Source organism: Engraulis encrasicolus, chromosome 12 (genome assembly GCF_034702125.1).
Source record: "Engraulis encrasicolus isolate BLACKSEA-1 chromosome 12, IST_EnEncr_1.0, whole genome shotgun sequence".
Classification (NCBI taxonomy): domain Eukaryota; kingdom Metazoa; phylum Chordata; class Actinopteri; order Clupeiformes; family Engraulidae; genus Engraulis; species Engraulis encrasicolus.
In genome coordinates, this window is record NC_085868.1 from 26,273,623 (window position 1) to 26,292,700 (window position 19,078).

A 19,078-nucleotide genomic window follows, 5' to 3' on the forward strand; every position below is an offset into this window, starting at 1 on the left:
GCCCGTGATCCTCTTGCTTCACCCACCACCAAGGCCAGGTGTCCATGTTTTCACCCACCATCAACAAGGCCTTCCCCCATACCTCCACACACACACGGCAGGTGTCCAGGGCTTTGGGACGAATCAAAGGTAACCTCTGACCTACAGTGCAGTGACCCTCACAGTGTTAGAACTGAAGAGCTGGGAATGTTATCGGATCACTCACGGAGAAGGAAACACAAATGACACATAAAAGTGTTAGTAGCCTATCAATTAACCAACTGATGCCGGATGTTGCGTTGCACAACACTGGCCCTGGCGCCTGGAGCTGCATTACGCAACATTGAGGCTGATGAGATTTGAGACAACTTTATTAAAAGATCTCTGTTTGTTTGAGATGAATGAACACATTCTAATGAAAGATGAGGGTCTTAGTGTTTCAATGCAGCTGAGATATTTAGGTTTTTATAGGCTGAGGGTGGCTTTTCTTAAAAAGGGCTCAGGCATTCAGCACCCTTTTTTTTGCAGGTGCCTTAGGCGTCAATGGGTTAAGTATTACAGCAAATTCCAGAAAGTGGAAGGTAGGTCAGTGCAGAGGTAAACTGAACCATTCAGATCGCATGAGAAACCCGAGACTGAATTATAACAAACAGACGCAGCACATATTGCATTCATTGTTCCGCTGTAGATACAGTACAGTGCTGTATACACAGTACATTTTTTCAGTGTTAATTCAACACTCATAGAGTCAATTAAACATATTTTGTATTTGGCCCAAGACTACTTTTAAAGTGTTGAATTAACACTGCAATTTTTTTTACTGTGTATTAGAAATGCAATGACTTTTTGATCAATTACAGCACATTTCAGAGTAGGAGGTTTGGCTTGGAACGTGGTGGGGACATTACAAGACCTCAGTCTTTCTGCCTTGAAATTGGAATGCCAAAATTCGCAATGGTGAAGAATCTTTTTTTTTTTAAATCCTGTATCCGGATCAATTGCCGTATCACCACAAAGATTTAATCACGTCTTCCTTTTGTCATTTTCAACAACTAAAATAAAATGAAATCAAAATCCGTTCATAACTTTTTGAGTTATCCTGCAGTGCTGACAGACAAACAGACAAACCAATGCGACTGAAACATAACCTCCTTGGCAGAGGTAATAATTACGCCCATGGCACATTTCTAGTGCTTCATGAGGACCACATCATCTTGACTGTAAAGGCTTGAAGACTTTTAAAAAAATATATTACATGTTATTACGCATTTAATGGACAGGAAATGACCTTGGGCCAGAATCGAACCAGAGGCCCCTGGTGTGACAGTACGGTGCCTTAGGTGTTTGAGCTACGGCCAAGGCCAAGAGTTCCCAACATAGTTAATGAAGACCTGGGGGCTTATTTGATGTAACAAAAGAATCACGTTGGCGGCGCATCATGTACTACACTCATTTCATTTAAGTTGTTCAGAACCTTCGCAAGGCTTCAGCAGCTGCGGGGGAGATGCAGGGCCTGGAAAAGTCAACTCCAGGTCTTAGGACCACTTACGGCCAAAATTACTGCAGCTAATGACACAAAGACTCCTCTCCTTTCCACAGTTCAATAATCTCAAGAACCACGGCTGGACTGGGGGAGAAATAGGGCCCGGCTTAGAGGGCCCCCTCATAATTAGCGGCGCAGAATTGACTCACCGGTGGGCCCCGCACCATCGTGGCCCCTATTTTCAGAAATGTTTAAAATATTTTTTTAAACATTTCTGAAAATGGGGGCCCAGGAGGGTGCGGGGCCCACCGGGAAATGGCCGGTATGCCAGATGGCCAGTCCAGGCCTGCTCTCAACCCCAATAGGCTGACTGACTGCACTGCAGATGTCAACGTTTTGGAGGGAACTACTGCTTGACCACTGTGCAAGGGGAAGTGCAGGGGAAGGACGAAGACAATTAAAGACTGTGTCTGTCTGGTACAGCACAGTACATTCTGACCCAAAATCGAAAGCTATGCTGTAACACACAGGTCTCACATGTGTCCTCCGCAGCCTGAAAGCTAAATAATGTGACAAATAGAGTAAGCGGTGCACTGATTAGTGTAGTCAGGGCCGCTGACAGCTTTGGCCCCGCCGGGCCCGGGACAAAATCATCGGAAAAGCCCCCCCTCCCTCAATATAGGCCTACAGGCCTACAACGTTAATGAGATCCAAATTCTGGGCCTCACTTCTTCTTGAGCCCGGGACAACTCACTGCTTAGTCCCCCACATGTTGGTGTGCCTGAGTGTAGCAGGGTATATCCCTCTCATTGTTCTTGCTAGACAGGGGAGACACGGCAGCATATACATAACGAGAGAGACCCACTGGGATCGCGGCCAAGCCACATAAACACAACAGGGGAGCCACAGCAGGTTTTGTTTTAAATAATGCCATTACAAGAGGGTCGCTCGTTTAGTATTGTACAGCTAGCTTGCTCGTCAGCTCTGGAAAATTAACACGGTGGAGCCAAAGAGTAAATCGAAGGAAAGACCGAAAAAAAAAAATCCAACACCAAACAAAAAGGCTGAGAAGCTGACAGGGGTAAGGAGACAAAGAGGTCAGTTGTACCTGGCCCAGGGAGAAGGGTGGTCCAAAATTGGGTCCTTGTTACACCGCATAAATTGGATGGGGGGCACTTTTAAGACAACTTTGTTCCGGCCCCAGGCCCTTCCAAAGTGGCCCTACGAATAGGACACATTTGTTTGTAGCAATGCCACTATTGTGTGCAGCTGCAAGCAATCATAGAAAAAAATATTCACTGACAAAAGAAATTATGTCCCAAGCGGATATACGAAAATTGGAGAACGGCCTTTTGCATCCAGAACAAATTTCTGTCACATTCAGCGTCAGCTCATAGAAGAGACAGCACAAACAGGATTATAACAAAAATAATGCTTTTATTTTTTCCCTTTAGCTTTCACATTAAGGGCGTCATAACAATAGTAAAAACTAAAACATCTTATTCAAGTAGTAGTGTGTGAATTAAGCATTTTTCATAAATAATGGAGCAATGCAGCATTCGCTCTTATTCATTCTTCAATTAATACAAAGGAACGTTATAACTTAAGGGAAAGGAACACAGGAACTCATAAAAAACTATGTACACAAAAACATCCAATAAGAACTAAGCAAGGCCACTGGGCGGGGAATGGACGGACTTGGACTTGGTGCTTTGCTGCAGCCAGCTCCTTAAAGCGACATTCCACCATTTATGGAAATAAGCTAATTTTGCATCCACCCCCCCTTGTGTAAAATGATTGAACCTTACCTTTCTTCTGTTCTTTCAGTCGTTCTCAGAGTCTGGTGATGGACATTCTACCTACAAGCCAGCATATGAAATCGAATCGTACGGGAGCAGCTTATATATACGTATATATGTAATAGATGCTAGTTTGGAACGAAGTGATGCCACCGTACGCAGAGAACGACTGGGAGAGCAGGAGAAGCATAAAGCGCAATCATTTCACTCAAGGGGAGAGGTGAAATGAGCTTATTTCCAGAGCTGACGAGGAGTCGCTTTAAGAATCCCTCAAGGCCACTGGGGAATGGACAGACTTGGTGTAGACTAGAGCACGTTGCCCTCTCTGGCTGCAGCCAGGATCTTCACTCCTCTTGCTACTGCCAGTTTGTCAGGCAACTCTTTAACACTTCACGAGCAGCTCTCCTGTCCTCCTCCTCTCTCCTCCATTTCCTCCTTCCTCTTCTCAGCTTATGGGTCCATGCTCCTTGTAGAGATCTAGGACTAGTTCTCGGATCTGCTCGCGTTTCTGCCGCACGTGTTGCCGTGGAAACCAGCGCTCGAGCCGCAGAGGGAGCTCGAAGTGGACCACAGGGTTCTGTTGAGGGTGGAACCACAGACAGACAGACAGAAAGAAAACATTATTATCAACCATCTCTGGAATCGTCTAACTTGGTTGGAATAATCTGGTACAGTTTGGGCTGAGAGAATATGGGAAGAGGACATTTATGTATTAGGAGAAAAGATTGAATCTTTCAGCTCAGCGAAATGGAGGATAACTTCAGCCAATTTCAACATGCAGTGGTAATGCTCACACTACCCTGGACTTGCCAGAACGTTAGAATTTTTTTTCTTTTCTTCAGCCTTTTCCGAGATTTTAAATGTAAACAAAATCTGCCCCTGTTAGAATAGCTCAGATCTCGGAGAGGGCTGAGCCGAAAAATGCAGCATCACCGGGTACTGACAAGTCAAGGGGAGCATGAGCAATACAACAGCATATTGAAATTGGCTGAAGTGGTCCTTTAACTTTGAATAAAGCTGGAAGCAGGATTGCAGCCTTTGAGGTGTCCCGATATTAAGGGAAATAATGGATGAGGTGGAGGCGTAGAACAACATGACGGCAAAGTTGAAGGGCTGTTCGCTTCTGAAAAGCTCAACTCGTCGGCCGTTATCCCTAAAATAATGGTCTTCTTTGCATACCATAGGACTTTGGGACAATCATCTTTAGTGTGTTGTGCTTGTAGATTACACATACTGTAGGTACACCCATCTCTCTCTTTAACTGCAACACCAATTCTTGGGTTGCAGTTACGTCAGAATGCCCCTTCCCTGGAGCGCGCGAATTTGAAATGGTGGACAACCCTGGCTTGGAGCCATTGAAACCCATTCAAAAGTACATTTTTTTCGATGTTCGACAGAATATTTTTAATTAGACCTTAAGACACACCATGGGTCTTGTTTAAAAGCTGAGAACCTCAGCTTTCCATACCTGAAAACGGTATTTTCCTAGCATCTACCAATCCGAAGGTAGCCTACTTTAAGTGCGGGGTTACTTTTCTAAAGATAGCGTTTTGTTTCCTTGGAAACGGACGCGGTTTATGTGTTACTCACAATGATACAGTAACTCATATATGGTGGACAGGAAGCTCCTTGACAACGTAAACATGAAAATGAGCGACTACTGCAAGCGGTTGGACCCGGCATGTAGGGAGAGATACTTGGCGATTGTGAATTGAGGCATTTTGGAAGGGGAAAACAGTGTTGACCACCGTTTAAGGTTCGCGGCGTAAATAGCACATCACGCATAAACTGCGTCCGTTTCCAAGGAAACAAAACGCTATCTTTAGAAAAGTAACCCCGCACTTAAAGTAGGCTACCTTCGGATTGGTAGATGCTAGGAAAATACCGTTTTCAGGTATGGAAAGCTGGGGTTCTCAGCTTTTAAACAAGACCCATGGTGTGTCTTAAGGTCTAATTAAAAATATTCTGTCGAACATCGAAAAAATGTACTTTTGAATGGGTTTCAATGGCTCCAAGCCAGGGTTGTCCACCAGCTCTGTAGATCGCCACCAGGGGCAGCACTATGACGTCAACTGCAACCCAAGAATTGACCCACTACGGGTGTCAATACAGTAAGATGAACCTGAAACTGAACCTGAGGGGTGGGAAGTGAAGAGGGCGTGGGCTCTTTGGGAGCTCTGAGCAGAGATATTCTAGACAGAGATACATCATTTTGGTTCTTTCCGGTGTCCACTTTATGTCGGGTGAACGCCCCTTTTGGAGACCTTCAAATAGGAGACCTTCAGAGTCTTGAGGTTGAGAATAAATGGAGTCCACTTAGCGCTGTAGATAGCGGTAGCTCACGTCTTGCGCGAACACCACGAAAAGAGAAGAAGAAGGAGGGACAACGCCCCCTTAGGAGACCGAATTTTGAGCACAGTCCTTTGCATTGGATGGGCGGGTTTTAACATATCTTTCTCTCTTATACCGATTTTTGCTCCGAGTGCTCCTTACCTGAAGAAAGGCCTCCACATACTGCAGCAGGTAGAGGCCGCAGTCGCTGCTGTTGTCCTGTAGGGGCACTTTACAGTTGGAGCCCTTTATGGTGTCGATGGTAAATCGCCGCGGGGTGCCCCTGCGCACCTCCCACTCCACCTGCAGGTAGCTGAGACAGAGCATGACCTCGTATGACTCACAGGAAATGGAATACAAAAGAAGACTGCTGTCCATATACCAGTGTATCTCAACCTTTTTTTAGGCGAGGCCCACTTTCAATTCATGAAAAATTTCAAGGCACCCCAAAACAACAAGCCGTAACATGGCATCGCATCCGATACCACACAGCCTTAGAAAAGTAACACATTTGGAGACGTCACCCGACCTACGTTTGACGTTGCAGCTGACTGGGGCGACCTATATTTACTTTATTGTGCGTAAATGAAAGATGAAAGATTCCACTAACTAACATTAACTTATCAATTTAGACAAATATGTATTATATTACATAATTTATTTATCAGCCACGTTTCCCCGGCACCCCTGTTGAGAAACACTGCCATATACGTATATAGGCAACTGAATTATAACTATCTACAGTAAGAAAAGTGTGTTATTTATCACATTTTAAAATGTGGAATTTAATGTAACATGATAACTTCTTAGAGGGCAAACAGCACACATACACAAAGAAGCACATACACTTTCAGCTTTTGTTATGTTGGTACATTGCCATACTGTAATGGGTATAACTCACTCTCTCAAGAGCTTGTAGGCGCGTTCATGGAGGGAGAGCTTTAGGGAGTCCATAACCAGGATGCACGGCCTGCCAAAGAGAAGCAAGCAGAATTAAGTTCCCCGTGCACGCTGCACGCACGCACGCACACACTTTAGGTTGCACCACAGGGTTTTTGCCACCAACTGCAAGTCAGGACCTTACCTTTTACACACCAATTCCTTTGTGCAATTTTTCTGTGTACAGTCCTGAAAAAATAAAATAAACAAAACTTGTGAAATGACATTATCTCCCAAGAGTGTGCACATCTGGAAGATGGGTAAATACGGAAACCGGAAGAAAATCGCCATTTCCCATTCATCTCTATGGGAGGCTTGAAACAATGTATCTGCTTTAAAATTCTTGCAGTCTGCTCTATTTCTTGCAATTGTAGTTTCCCATCCGTTTCAAACTATTCAAAACAACAAAGGGTGACCCTTTATATTAGAGCGCTATTAAATTGTTTTAATAACCAATGAGCATTGTTAGTTGCTTTGACAGTTAGAATTCTTTTTTTTTGTTGACAGTCAAACGCTACCGTCATCCCATCAGCGCTTGTTCTAAGCGTTGCTAAGGTACGAATCCGGAAATTTATTGCGGAAGAATCCTTGCAGATCAATTACGTATGCTTCAAAATCGTTGGATGGAATACAATAGAAGCCCGCTGTCAATATATATACACTAGGCAACTGAATTATAAGTATCTACAGTAAGAAAAGTGTGTTATTTATCATATTTAAAAATGTGGAATTTAATGTAACATAATAACTTCTTAGAGCAACACAAAAATTGCAAGTATTAAGAGGATGATGTTTACCGGGAAGCTGAAGTTCTGCGATCTCAGGTTGGAGGACGTGGATGGTTCACTAGGGTCTGTCCCCACACACACACACGCACGCACGCACACACACGCACAAAAAATAAGTCAGTGTCACACACACTCTCATCAACGCAACAAACTAAGCAGAACCTATTTTTTTGAAAGGGGAGTCACAGATTCGTTTCTTGACTTTACTAGAGTCTGTTAGAACAGTTTAAACGTTTAATGGCCCTCTAAATCTGTTTGCACTGATCTGGCTGAATTACGTGTTCCAGGGAACCCCATATATAACCCCGCGGGCCATGCCAAAGACACAGTTGCCCTGTTCGTTCCTACAGGTGCGGACCAAATCTCCCCGATCTTCCCCCATTTCTTTCACCTTTTGGTTTGGAATATATTTTCCAGGTCTGTGAACTCTCCAAATGTCCCAAACTAACACAGGGGTGTTTGAGTGAGTGTGCTTTCTTTTGCACATGTGTCTGGATTGGGACCACAGCGCCGCTACCGCTACCCAGAAGCCCATTTTGCCATTGCCTTTTTTTCCCTGATCTGATTGAGGAGAAACACACAGACTATGAGGCTTTGGTGGAGTAATTACTGGAATAATGTGCATACCAAAAGCTTTACATACAGATCATCATACTAGCACATACCATATGCTCTTATAGAGACCAGCACATAGCAATAGCTGTCATACAAACCAGTGCACCTGTTTCATGTTCCGCCCTATAGAGAAGGGGAAAAAAGAACACCTCAGGTCTGTGGCCTCCATACCTTGGACTGAAGCCTGGGCTTCGCATGTCTCCTTCTTCCCAGCACTCCCCTTCCCAACTGAGCCTCCCCACTTTACAATCTGGGGCTTCTCCAGGCCCGGGAAACAGATGACCACCAGGTACCAATGAGCTCTGTGGTGTGAAGTAACGATAGAAAGATGGAGAGAGAGAGAGAGAGAGAGAGAGAGAGAGAGAGAGAGAGAGAGAGAGAGAGAGAGAGAGAGAGAGAGAGAGAGAGAGAGAGAGAGAGAGAGAGAGAGAGAGAGAGACAGAAAAAGAGAAACAAAAATACAAGGAAATTATGGATAATAATATCGTGGCTCAGACCGAAGGGAATAATGTACTCTTGTCTTTGATAAACAATGTACAATGTGTAAGTGTTTGTGGACAAATTGGATGAGTGGATATCCAGTATGTGGAACACAGTGGTCATTTACAAGGTGCCATGTCAGGATGTGACATTCAGGTCTTCTGTCATTTCCCATGTGCAGGCCCGCCGACAGGGGGGGACAAAGGGCTATGTTGTCCCGGGCCCAGGGAGATAGAGGGCCCAGAGTTGGGTCCCCATTACATTATGTGTATTGGGCCCTTTCAGATGACTTTGTCCAGGGCCCAGGAAAAGCTGTCAGTGGCCCTGCCCATGTGCATAACGGTAATTTACTGGCTCTTGTTGCTTCTGTTACAGCTGGATTGCCACTTTGATATTGAACCTGTGGATGGATGTCACTGGCTTCCCTCCGGTAATTAAATTGCACTCACAAACGCACACACAGACACATACCTGTACATGCACACAAAGAATCTTTTTGTGCCTTGTCCTTGCCTTGAATTCTGGCCCGCATGAGACATGGGGACCAATTTTTCCCTCGTAGGAAACACAAAGCTCCGGCTTCGTTCTGGTTTGTGCACTGCACTCCCGCATTTGCATAGATAATTTCTGCCACATGTAGAATGTAAACATGCCAGAGCACGAGTCTGATGTATGTACGCCGTGACAGGGGAAGGCAGGACACAAGAAGGAGAGGAGAGGAGGTGAGAGGAGAGGAGGTGAGAGGAGAGGAGGGGAGAGGAAGAGGAGAGGAGAGGAGAGGAAGAGGAGAGGAGAGGAGAGGAGATGAGGAGAGGAGAGGAGGTGAGAGGAGGTGAGGTGAGAGGAGGAGAGGAGAGGAGAACAGAGGAGAGGGGAGGAGAGGAGAGGAGAGGAGAGGAGAGGAGAGGAGAGGAAGAGGAGGGGAGAGTAAGAGGAAAGGAGAGGAGGGGAGAGGAGAGGAGAGGAGAGAGGAGAGGAGAGGAGGTGAGGAGAGGAGAGGAAGGAGAGGGTGAAGAGAGGAGAGGAGAGGGAGAGGAGAGGAGAGGAGAGGAGAGGAGAGGAGAGGAGGTGAGGTGAGAGGAGGAGAGGAGGTGAGGTGAGGTGAGAGGAGGAGAGGAGAAGAGAGGAGAACAGAGGAGTGGAGAGGAGTGAGGGGAGAGGAGAGGAGAGGAGAGGAGAGGAGAGGAGAGGAGAGGAGAGGAGAGGAGAGGAGAGGAGAGGAGGAGAGGAGAACAGAGGTCAGAGGAGGAGAGGAGAACAGAGGAGAGGAGAGGAGAGGAGTGAGGGGAGGAGAGGAGAGGAGGTGAGGGGAGAGGAGGTGAGGGGAGAGGAGAGGAGGGGAGAGGAGGGGAGAGGAGGTGAGGGGAGAGAATGTGAGGGGAGAGGATGTGAGAGGAGAGGAGGGGAGAGGAGGGGAGAGGAGAGGAGAGGAGAAGAGGTGAGAGGAGAGGAGAGGAGAGGAGAGAATGTGAGGGGAGAGGATGTGAGAGGAGAGGATGTGAGGGGAGAGGAGGTGAGGGGAGTGGAGAGGAGAGGATGTGAGTGGAGAGGAGGTGAGGGAAGAGGAGAGGAGGTGAGGAGTGAGGAGGTGAGGGGAGAGGAGGTGAGGAGAGAGGAGGTGAGGGAAGAGGAGAGGAGAGGAGAGGAGAGGAGAGGAGAGGAGAGGAGAGGAGAGGAGAGGAGAGGAGAGGAGAGGAGAGGAGAGGAGAGGGGTGAGAGGAGAGGACGTGAGGGGAGAGGAGAGGAGATAAGGTGAGAGTTAAATGAAGTAGAGGGGAAGGGAGAGGAAGGGAAGAATGGAGCTGAAGGCAGGGGAGGGTAAAGGAAACTAGATTACAACACCAAAGTCGGTGGTCTATCACCCACCCCCATCCCCGTACCATCAACTCCACCACCCATTCCCCTCCAGGCTTATATGTCCTTTGCTGTTTCAGTGTTTCCATGCCATAAGGCTTCCTATAATGGGACCAGAGAGCCTTTATAAAAGTGCTCAGAGGCCTACGCATTACAGCAAAAAAAAGTCTAACAACTTCAAAATATGCAAGAGTGAACACTCAGTGTGTAAAGGAGCCCAATGTTTTGGAAACAGTGTATAGTTCTGAATCATTTCCAAAGATACATCAACTGGTTTCGTTTATTGAGTTGTAAGGAGCTGTGATCAAAAAACCTGTGTGTAAAATGCCTCCAGTACTAAAACCTTACTGCTGACATGTGAAACCCATGTGTACACTTTGGATTTGACTGTAAGCGTTAATAGCAGCCAACTACATTGAAAGAGATGATAGAGAGAGAGAGAGAGAGAGAGAGAGAGAGAGAGAGAGAGAGAGAGAGAGAGAGAGAAAGAGAGAGAGAAATGGTGGACTATGGTGCATCACTCACTCTTGATTCACTGGCACAAAGATGTAGTCCTTGTCGAATATATCCACATGCCTAGTCCATGTCCGAACTTTCTGATGCCTCCTGTATTCAACTCTACAAGACAAAAAAAACACAATGCAGTCACTATATTATCACTCTAATATATAGTCTATTCCCAACCATTAAGGTGATGATACACATGGGCCTCTTTCCCACCACCGGTTTTCTGCTAGGCCTACAGCTCGACACAGTGCGACTCTGTCTCCACTTTTTGCTTTTTGATTGGGCACGACACAGCTCAATCGAAGAGCAAAAAGTGGCGGCCGAGTGGCGTTGTGTTGAGCTGTAGGCCTAGCAGAAAACCGACAGTGGAAAAGAGGCAATGGTAACCTTTTCAGCAATGTTGCTGCGCAACGACCTGATTGGCTCCTAATTTTCCGATAAATGATTAGGAAAAGACGTCCACTGCTGATCCAAGTTTTCCTTATAAAAGTGTTGTAATGTGACAGTCCAAATGAATTCTTATAGTATTGGTGCCTTAAAGCGTTACTCAAAAAGTTGCCTAGTGTATCATCAGACGACAGTCCCAGCTGCAGTTTTTTTTCCATCAGAAAAGAATCCTTGTGTTCTGAAAACAACTAAAAAATATTAATGTGATATATGGTACCTTAACAGACCGTTTAACGAGTGCAGCTCTGTGCAATTTACAGTTGCCTTCCGGGTTATAGTATTTATGGACAGAGCACCTGGGAACATCTGACTAACAAAATCATTTCAGCAGTTGCAGTCAGACATAGTGACTTGACTTGTGGAAGATTCTTGGTATAAAATGGGAACAGAGAAGAATCCTTTGAAAATATGACCGGTGTCGCTGGAAATGGTATGTTGCATCGCTTAGCAGAGGCCAGGGTCATACATCCTAAAACACTCGTCCTAGAGTAGAGGTCGGCATCCCCCGTATACGAAGCCACAATAGGCACTCTGATGTCCATGATGGTTCTACGAGTACAGGAACCCATGATTTGTTTGCTGGTTCTACAAGTAGAGGAACACATGGTTTGCTGGTTCCACAAGAACAGGAACTCATGGTTTGCTGGTTCTATGAGTACAGGAACCCATGGTTTTCTGGTTCCACAAGTACAGAAACCCATGGTTTTCTGGTTCTACAAGTAGAGGACCCATGGTTTGCTGGTTCTATGAGTAGAGGACCCATGGTTTGCTGGTTCTACAAGTAGATGAACCCCTGCTATCTGACCCCAATACAATCAGACTACCTCCTCACACAAGGGACACATAGCAGCGAAATAAGCTAAACAAAGTGAGATGAAATTCAGTGCTCCATTCCGACAGTCAACAGTCAACAGGTCATAACAGCAAATCAAATCGATTGAAACCTTCGTCCGAGTGATTTGATTGGTCGCCGCTAGCGTAAAATTGAAAGAAAAATGCCTGCACACTTAAATCCCCTTTGTGTTCTTTTTAATAGGCCAAGCTTTCGGTCTACTGACCTTCCTCAGGGCTCAGTTCAATTGGTCGCCGCTAGCGAAAACTGCTCCTCATTTGCATAGGATTAAACTGGCCTTAAATATTTTCGCTTCGCTTGTCTTCGCCCTCTTCAGTTTGATATCCTCATGGCAATGAATGGCAAATTTCTGCTCAAATTCTGCTCTTCATTAGTACCCCAAGGTGCTACGGTGCTTCAGTAAAGTGAATTAAATATAAAGTGGTGCTGTACTTACGAGCCTTCGCTGGCATCCTCAGATGCGTCTTTGCGCGTGAGCTGCTTATAGAAGAAGCTGCTGAAGACATGGGAGCGCTCCCTCATCTCATGGCTGGCCTTCTCCTGGAGTAGATACCTGAGGAAGAGGCATGCAAACGTAGAAAGATCAGGAAGCGTGCTCAGCACCCTCTAATGCACTACACTTGGTGCTTAACCTTGTCCATGAATAAACTCAAATTTGAAATTGTGTGGGCGTGGGAGTGTGTGCAAGCACATCCACAGAGGCACATGTAACATACCAGCAAAAGCACACGCATTAAGGTTAGGAAAAGAAACCATTGTTTGAGATGTGTTAGGTACAGTCAATGCGGGTATGGAGTTAGCTAGTATGATTGGGAAGGGTATGTTGTGCAGTTTTATATTAAATATATGATATGAATCCTTCAAAAACATATCTTATACAATTAATTAAGCAAGTTTGGATATTAGATTCACAATACACATAATCAAGGAGTCTCCTTAACTATTAAATGCTAGGGTAAACAGGCTTTCTATGCTCACAAATATGGACATGCTCACAAACATTCACCAACTTAAGTATGCACACACACTAACACAGACACTCCCTTGCCCAAAAGGGATAAATAGTTGTAAGTTGACGAGTTTGCTTTTTTCCCCCCGAATCATTTAAACGCACTATAAATGCATTCAAGATAATAAAATTTATGATACATTTACGCCCTTGGCAGTGAGCTCTTAAGAAAAAATGCAAAAATAGTTATAGCAATAACAAGGCACTGGTTGTAAATATAACAATCCCTACATAAATACACACAACCTGACATAAATTCACATTCAATAAACACTACTTGCATAAGAGGAACGTTTTGTGTATACACTGTATACTGTTTAAAAAAGGTGTTCGGGTGTCAGCAACTATGTCAGTACATTTGTTGTAGAAAAGCCACTGCAACCCCGAGTCTTGTTATTTATTTAGTGGACTAGCATGACACACAGACAGATGTCTGATAGAGTCATAGAGTGTAGCTTTTCTATAACAACTGTGTATAAAATGTGTGTACAATACATGTATATTTATCATGTGTATAATATAATATAATATAATATAATATAATATAATATAATATAATATAATATAATATAATACAACATAAATATAATATAATATAATATAATATAACATAACATAACATAATATAATATAACACATATATAACATAACATAATATAATATAATATAATATAATATAATATAATATAATATAATATAACATAGAATTATATTTATCATTTAACATCACTGCTCATTAATCTGTCCTAGAATAAACTGTTAACAATGGGTTGAGGGCCAAGGTGAAACAGCAATGTTATAGAAAAGTTGCAGTCTCGACTCCAACCCATTCGCCATCATAAGCATCTGACGTCAGAGTGCGGCTTTTATAACAACATGAATACAACATGCATAAAATACATATATTTTACGATTCAACATCACTGCTCATCGAAATCACAGCTCGTGAACTTTGCCCTGAATAAACGGCAAACAAGGGGTAGTGGGCCAAGGAAGAAAAAACCCCAAAACAATGAAACTCACTTGAGATAGAAATCAATGATAACATCATTGAGAAACTCCCCCGATTTCAGGCACTCCAGATCTTCTGTGGTCACCACGATTCCTCCTTTACTGGGCGGCGGGGGGTATTGAATTAGCCTAAGAACCAGAGAGAGGGAAAACAAAGACAGGACAAAAAAAAATCAACACACAAAAGAGCACGAGGACAAAAACACCAGTTATGCCGAGGACAATACGAACAGAGCAGAGGATGTGGTCTTTAGAGCACAGACAGACACGATTCTTTTTCTCAGGAAGATACGATCAAGAACGAGAGGCATGATCTGTTTTTTTTTTTTTTTGCATTCGTCGAGGCTTTCACTTCAGATTAATCTCAGTCCGGGCTAAAGGCCCCTGGAAATCCAAACATGGGGCGAGCATTAGTTTTCTGCGCCGAGAGCCGTGACCAATATTTACATGCACACTTCATCTGGGAGACGTTTCTTGAACACGCACCAACTTACAACGCCGTAAACACATTAGACACGGGACTTTTGTTTCCTTTCCAGAGGAACTGGACCACGTTCTGAATATTATAGTTACGGTTTGCTTTTCAGCAGGTCTGCTGATGATAGCGGGCCTCTGTCTTGGTTGTAACCAAAGCAGCTCTCTGGCAGGGCTGGATTAAGATGGCCAGGGGCCTCCTAGCCTATAGGTTGCTGTAGGACCCCCGGAAGTGAAATTCAGGACAAAACTACTGGTACATCGACGACGACATAACGCTGAGCCAGGATTGATGGTTATCCAACTGGTGGAGAGGGTTTTTGAGAATGGTTTGACCCTATATTCAACACAAATAGTTTATTACTTATTCAACACTGTGTCTTGCGGCAGTTACACGGTAAGTATTTTCTTTGTCCTTTGGTCAAATGGGGGCCCACTAACAGGTGGGGGGCTCCTACGGAACGTTAATATGGCCCTGCTCTCTGGCCCTCGGTTGTGGGGAGCGGGGTTAACCCATTGAAGACTGATGTTGCGTTGCGCAACATTGGCCCTGGCGCCTGGAGCTGCATTACGCAACATTCAGGCTCATGAGATTATTAAAAATCTTTATTAAAAAACTCTGTTTGAGATGAATGAACACATTCTAATGAAAGATGAGAGTCTTAGCGTTTAAATGAAATTACTGCATATTTTTATGTGCTTCAGAAGCAGAGATATTAAGGTTGTATTATAGGCTGAGGGCAGCTTTTCTTAAAAAAGGGCTCAGGCATTCAGCACCCTTTTTTGCAGGTGGCTTAGGTGTCAATGGGTTAAGGGAGATCTTACTTGCGAGGGAGGGCTTGGTTGCTGCTCCCTGGCCCTCAGTTGTGGGGAGGGGGGGTTAAGGGAGATCTTACCTGCGAGGGAGGGCTTGGTTGCTGCTGCCTGGCCCTCGGTTGTGGGGAGGGGGGGTTAAGGGAGATCTTACCTGCGAGGGAGGGCTTGGTTGTGGGGAGGGGGGGTTAAGGGAGATCTTACCTGCGAGGGAGGGCTTGGTTGTGGGGAGTAGGGGTTTAAGGGAGATCTTACCTGCGAGGGAGGGCTTGGTTGCTGCTGCCTGGGCTGCTGGTCTTCCAGCTCTTGGATGCACTGCTGCTGGAGGCCTTGGCCCGGGATTGGGAGGAGGAGGACTGGCTGCTGCTGCTCGTCCTCCCTGATGGGCTCTGCTGCAGGAAAGGACATAGAGCACATGACCTTCTGATTATGGAAGATCAGATCCACATATCATATTTTTATGTGTAAGTATGTGTGTAATGTCTCGTGGGCAATGTCTTTATTTATGAATGTGTGTATTCTACTTTGACACCTTAATTCACCTTTGGCTAAGGCCCGCCCTAAAGTGCTTTTTGACCAATCACAGCGCAGCAAAAGGACGACCTCGGACAAACCTCGGACAGTTTTGACAGCGCTCCATTGAACTCAATGCTGAAATCGCATGTTTTCAAGTAGTTAGCGAGATACGGTCGTATTATTATTAAAACATGATTGGAAATTGTGCCTGGGGTATTTGTGACAAATTTGCAAGTTGCCCCGCGATGTAACAGGTGGTAATCACTTTCCTCTTTACCTAAAACCGGACTAATATTACTAGCAGCTGGATAGTCTGCCTTGAAGGGTCTCGGCAGCCCCACACTCGACTAGAAAGCACACGGATCAAAAACATACTTTGTGTGCTCCGATCATGCATCTCATTCGTGTCGCTTTTCAGTAAGGTTGTAAGCAAACCACGAACCTGTTTCAGAGCAGGATTTTGGATTTCTGACCTAATTAATGAAGAAACACCGCTAGCGAAGTTAACTATCGGTCACGGCAGGAGTGTTTTGACTAGCAGCTGATGGACGTGACTTTGTTAAGCTACTGAAGATATAAACGCCAAACGTTAATGTTACACATTGCTGTGGTAGCTTTGAAGATGACTACAGTCATAATTAACCCTATACTGCACACATTATTATCCCATCATGGAAAAAAATCTAACTGTGGTTTTTGTCACATAAAATGAACTTCTTAAGACATTTTTGCAATTTTTTTCAAAAAAAAGTTTTTTGGGGGGGTACTTTTAGGTTTGTTGCCATATGGCAACATTGTGCAGTTACGGAAAGGATCCAGTGTACATTTTCCCTCCAAGACCAAACAAGGGTCATAAAACATTATGGATTATTTTATAGAAATATAATTGTTTTTATCTCAGAAAAACATTGAAATTTACCCACAAGTTCAAGGGAGTTATTTAACACATTTTTGCCACTGAGAAAACAAGTGAATACTGTTTATTATATCCCCGAAAAACAGTATTTCAGTGGTATTACTTTGACCAACCACTAATGAATATATTAGGCATTAACACAATATCTGTGCATAGATTTGCACAAAAATGTGTATGGTAACTGTCTATAATATGTACATGAACTGATTTAATTTCGAAAGCCAACACTTTCAAGATGGCCGACATTCAAGATGGCCGATTTGCGGGCCAGGCATCTTTCAACATAACCGACAGTTTATTTGTCATAACTTTTGAATGGATGCTTGGATTTACACTAAACCTTGTGTGATAACACTCTATAATGAGTAAATAAGCCATGTAACATTGTGAGGCCAGTGCTTTCAAGATAGCTGAATTTCAAGATGGCTGACTTTGAAGTTGGCATCTTTCGAGGCGGCCTACCTTTTGTTTACGCCACAACTTTTCAATGGGTGCTTGGATTTGCAGTAAATCTTGTGTGTTAATAATATAATTGGTTTATGGGCTGTTTGAAATTTCGAGATTATGCTTTTAAAAGGGCTGACTTTCAAAATGGTTGACTTTGTACAATATTTTTTGATCGGGTTGACAGATTTGCACAAACGTTGTGTGCTAATTAGCCTAATTATAACATACACATGAAGTCAAAACATTTTGGAGGCTTCAAATGGTCAAGATGACAGTAGCTTTATGCTCTAATCTGGGGTTTGGGGATTTTTGTGGTATACTTCTGGCAGTCTGGGGAGGCTGCATAGGCCTTGTTCGCTTTTCTGCATGTACTCAGAGTGAAAGCTCATAAAACAGTTCTGTACACCTATTATAACATTTTTAATGTTCATTACAGACTGCCATTTACACTAATTATAAATATTATCAGTTATCAATCATTCAATCAATAAATAAATCAATTAATCAATCAATTAGAATTGGGTATTTGTATCAATACACTTTCCCTATTGACTGTCTTGTTCCATTACCGCACAATGTTGCCATATGGCAACATACCTATTTTTCAACATAAAATGGAAATAATTTTAGTTGAAAACAAAACAAATGGTGAAAACAGATCATGACTAACTATAGATCATCCCAATATTTTTTTAAATTTTGTAAATATTGCAAAAAGTGTGAAAAATCTTGGCCAATGCCAGAGCAATCTGTCAAGGACACACGCTCATGTACAGTGAGGGAAAGAGCGAGCCTGGGGCAGTGTGTGGTGTCAGGTGATGTCAAGAAACCACATAATTGGATAAAACAAGGCCACAGTTTCAATATGAAAACCAATCAGTGTCTATTATTTATATTTAAATACCAGGAAATGCCAAAAGAATGGTATGTTGCCATATGGCAACACCGTGCAGTATAGGGTTAAGTTGTGTGATTTCGTTTTCGTCTAGCAAGTTTGCGTCAGGGCTCAAAAGATATGCGACCTCAGCTTACCATGGTGCTGGTTACAATGCCTATCGATACCCATAGAAGAGCCCATAACAGCTGTGATGCATCGCATGACCGTTCAGAAAATAAATACTTATATTCACAATACTATGAATGCGTTTTTTATTTATTATGAGTGAATAACTGCTGCGATTTGCAGTCACTGCATAAATCACGTTGATATCTCAGCATTGAAAGTTTATCTGTCCAACCTAGCAACTGTAACTAAAGAGGGCGGGGCTTAGCCAAAGGCGAATTCCCCCCTGGGATCAATAAATGGTACTCTACTCTACTGTACTCTATCACCACATTTACAGTTGCATTTATTAGTAATGTTTTTCTGTTGCCTTGCTGACACATTTGGTCCTGATGGGTTGTGATTTGTTGAAAAAGCAGAAGATTTTAAGTAACATCAACCGACTTTCATTAAACTCATGCACAAAAAATGGTGATTTCAACACCAGAAGGGGGGGGATCCCCCTCTCCCCCCTACAAATTGCATTCTGATTAGATACGGTATGTCAACGCTGATCAGAAATGTTTTCCATTGCCATGGTGTTGTTACACTTGGCCCCAAGGAATGAGGTAAACACTAGTTGCTAGACGCATAAATTAACCCACTTTTGTCAATATTGCTCCTCGCCGGTGTGGAAAGAAGTTATAAAACCAGACTGCAATGTGGCGTGACAGGTCAGAAGCAAAGAAAAAAAAATGGAAGGCATAAAAAGTGAACCATGATATGATAAGCTTTTCTGAGAAACCAAAACAACTGCCTTGCTCTGGAGCTGAAG

The 19,078-nt window shown here is 43.8% G+C and overlaps 1 protein-coding gene across 4 annotated transcripts in view; it reads right to left on the reverse strand.

Annotated features, from left to right (window-relative positions):
* Positions 1 to 2,879: 2,879 nt before the first annotated feature.
* senp7b (SUMO specific peptidase 7b) overlaps positions 2,880 to 19,078 on the reverse strand; it is a 56,010-nt gene continuing 39,811 nt past the window's right edge. For 3 of the 4 annotated variants that reach the window (XM_063211836.1, XM_063211837.1, XM_063211839.1), the window contains 10 exons: positions 15,638 to 15,774; positions 14,108 to 14,224; positions 12,512 to 12,628; positions 10,794 to 10,886; positions 8,106 to 8,236; positions 7,329 to 7,384; positions 6,677 to 6,720; positions 6,494 to 6,562; positions 5,755 to 5,905; positions 2,880 to 3,838 (listed from right to left, as the gene is read on the reverse strand). In XM_063211836.1, the coding sequence (XP_063067906.1) occupies positions 3,707 to 3,838; positions 5,755 to 5,905; positions 6,494 to 6,562; positions 6,677 to 6,720; positions 7,329 to 7,384; positions 8,106 to 8,236; positions 10,794 to 10,886; positions 12,512 to 12,628; positions 14,108 to 14,224; positions 15,638 to 15,774 (1,047 nt within the window). In that variant the 3' untranslated portion in view covers positions 2,880 to 3,706. The remainder of the gene's footprint in view (positions 3,839 to 5,754; positions 5,906 to 6,493; positions 6,563 to 6,676; positions 6,721 to 7,328; positions 7,385 to 8,105; positions 8,237 to 10,793; positions 10,887 to 12,511; positions 12,629 to 14,107; positions 14,225 to 15,637; positions 15,775 to 19,078) is intronic. The other variant, XM_063211838.1, reaches the window with a different exon arrangement.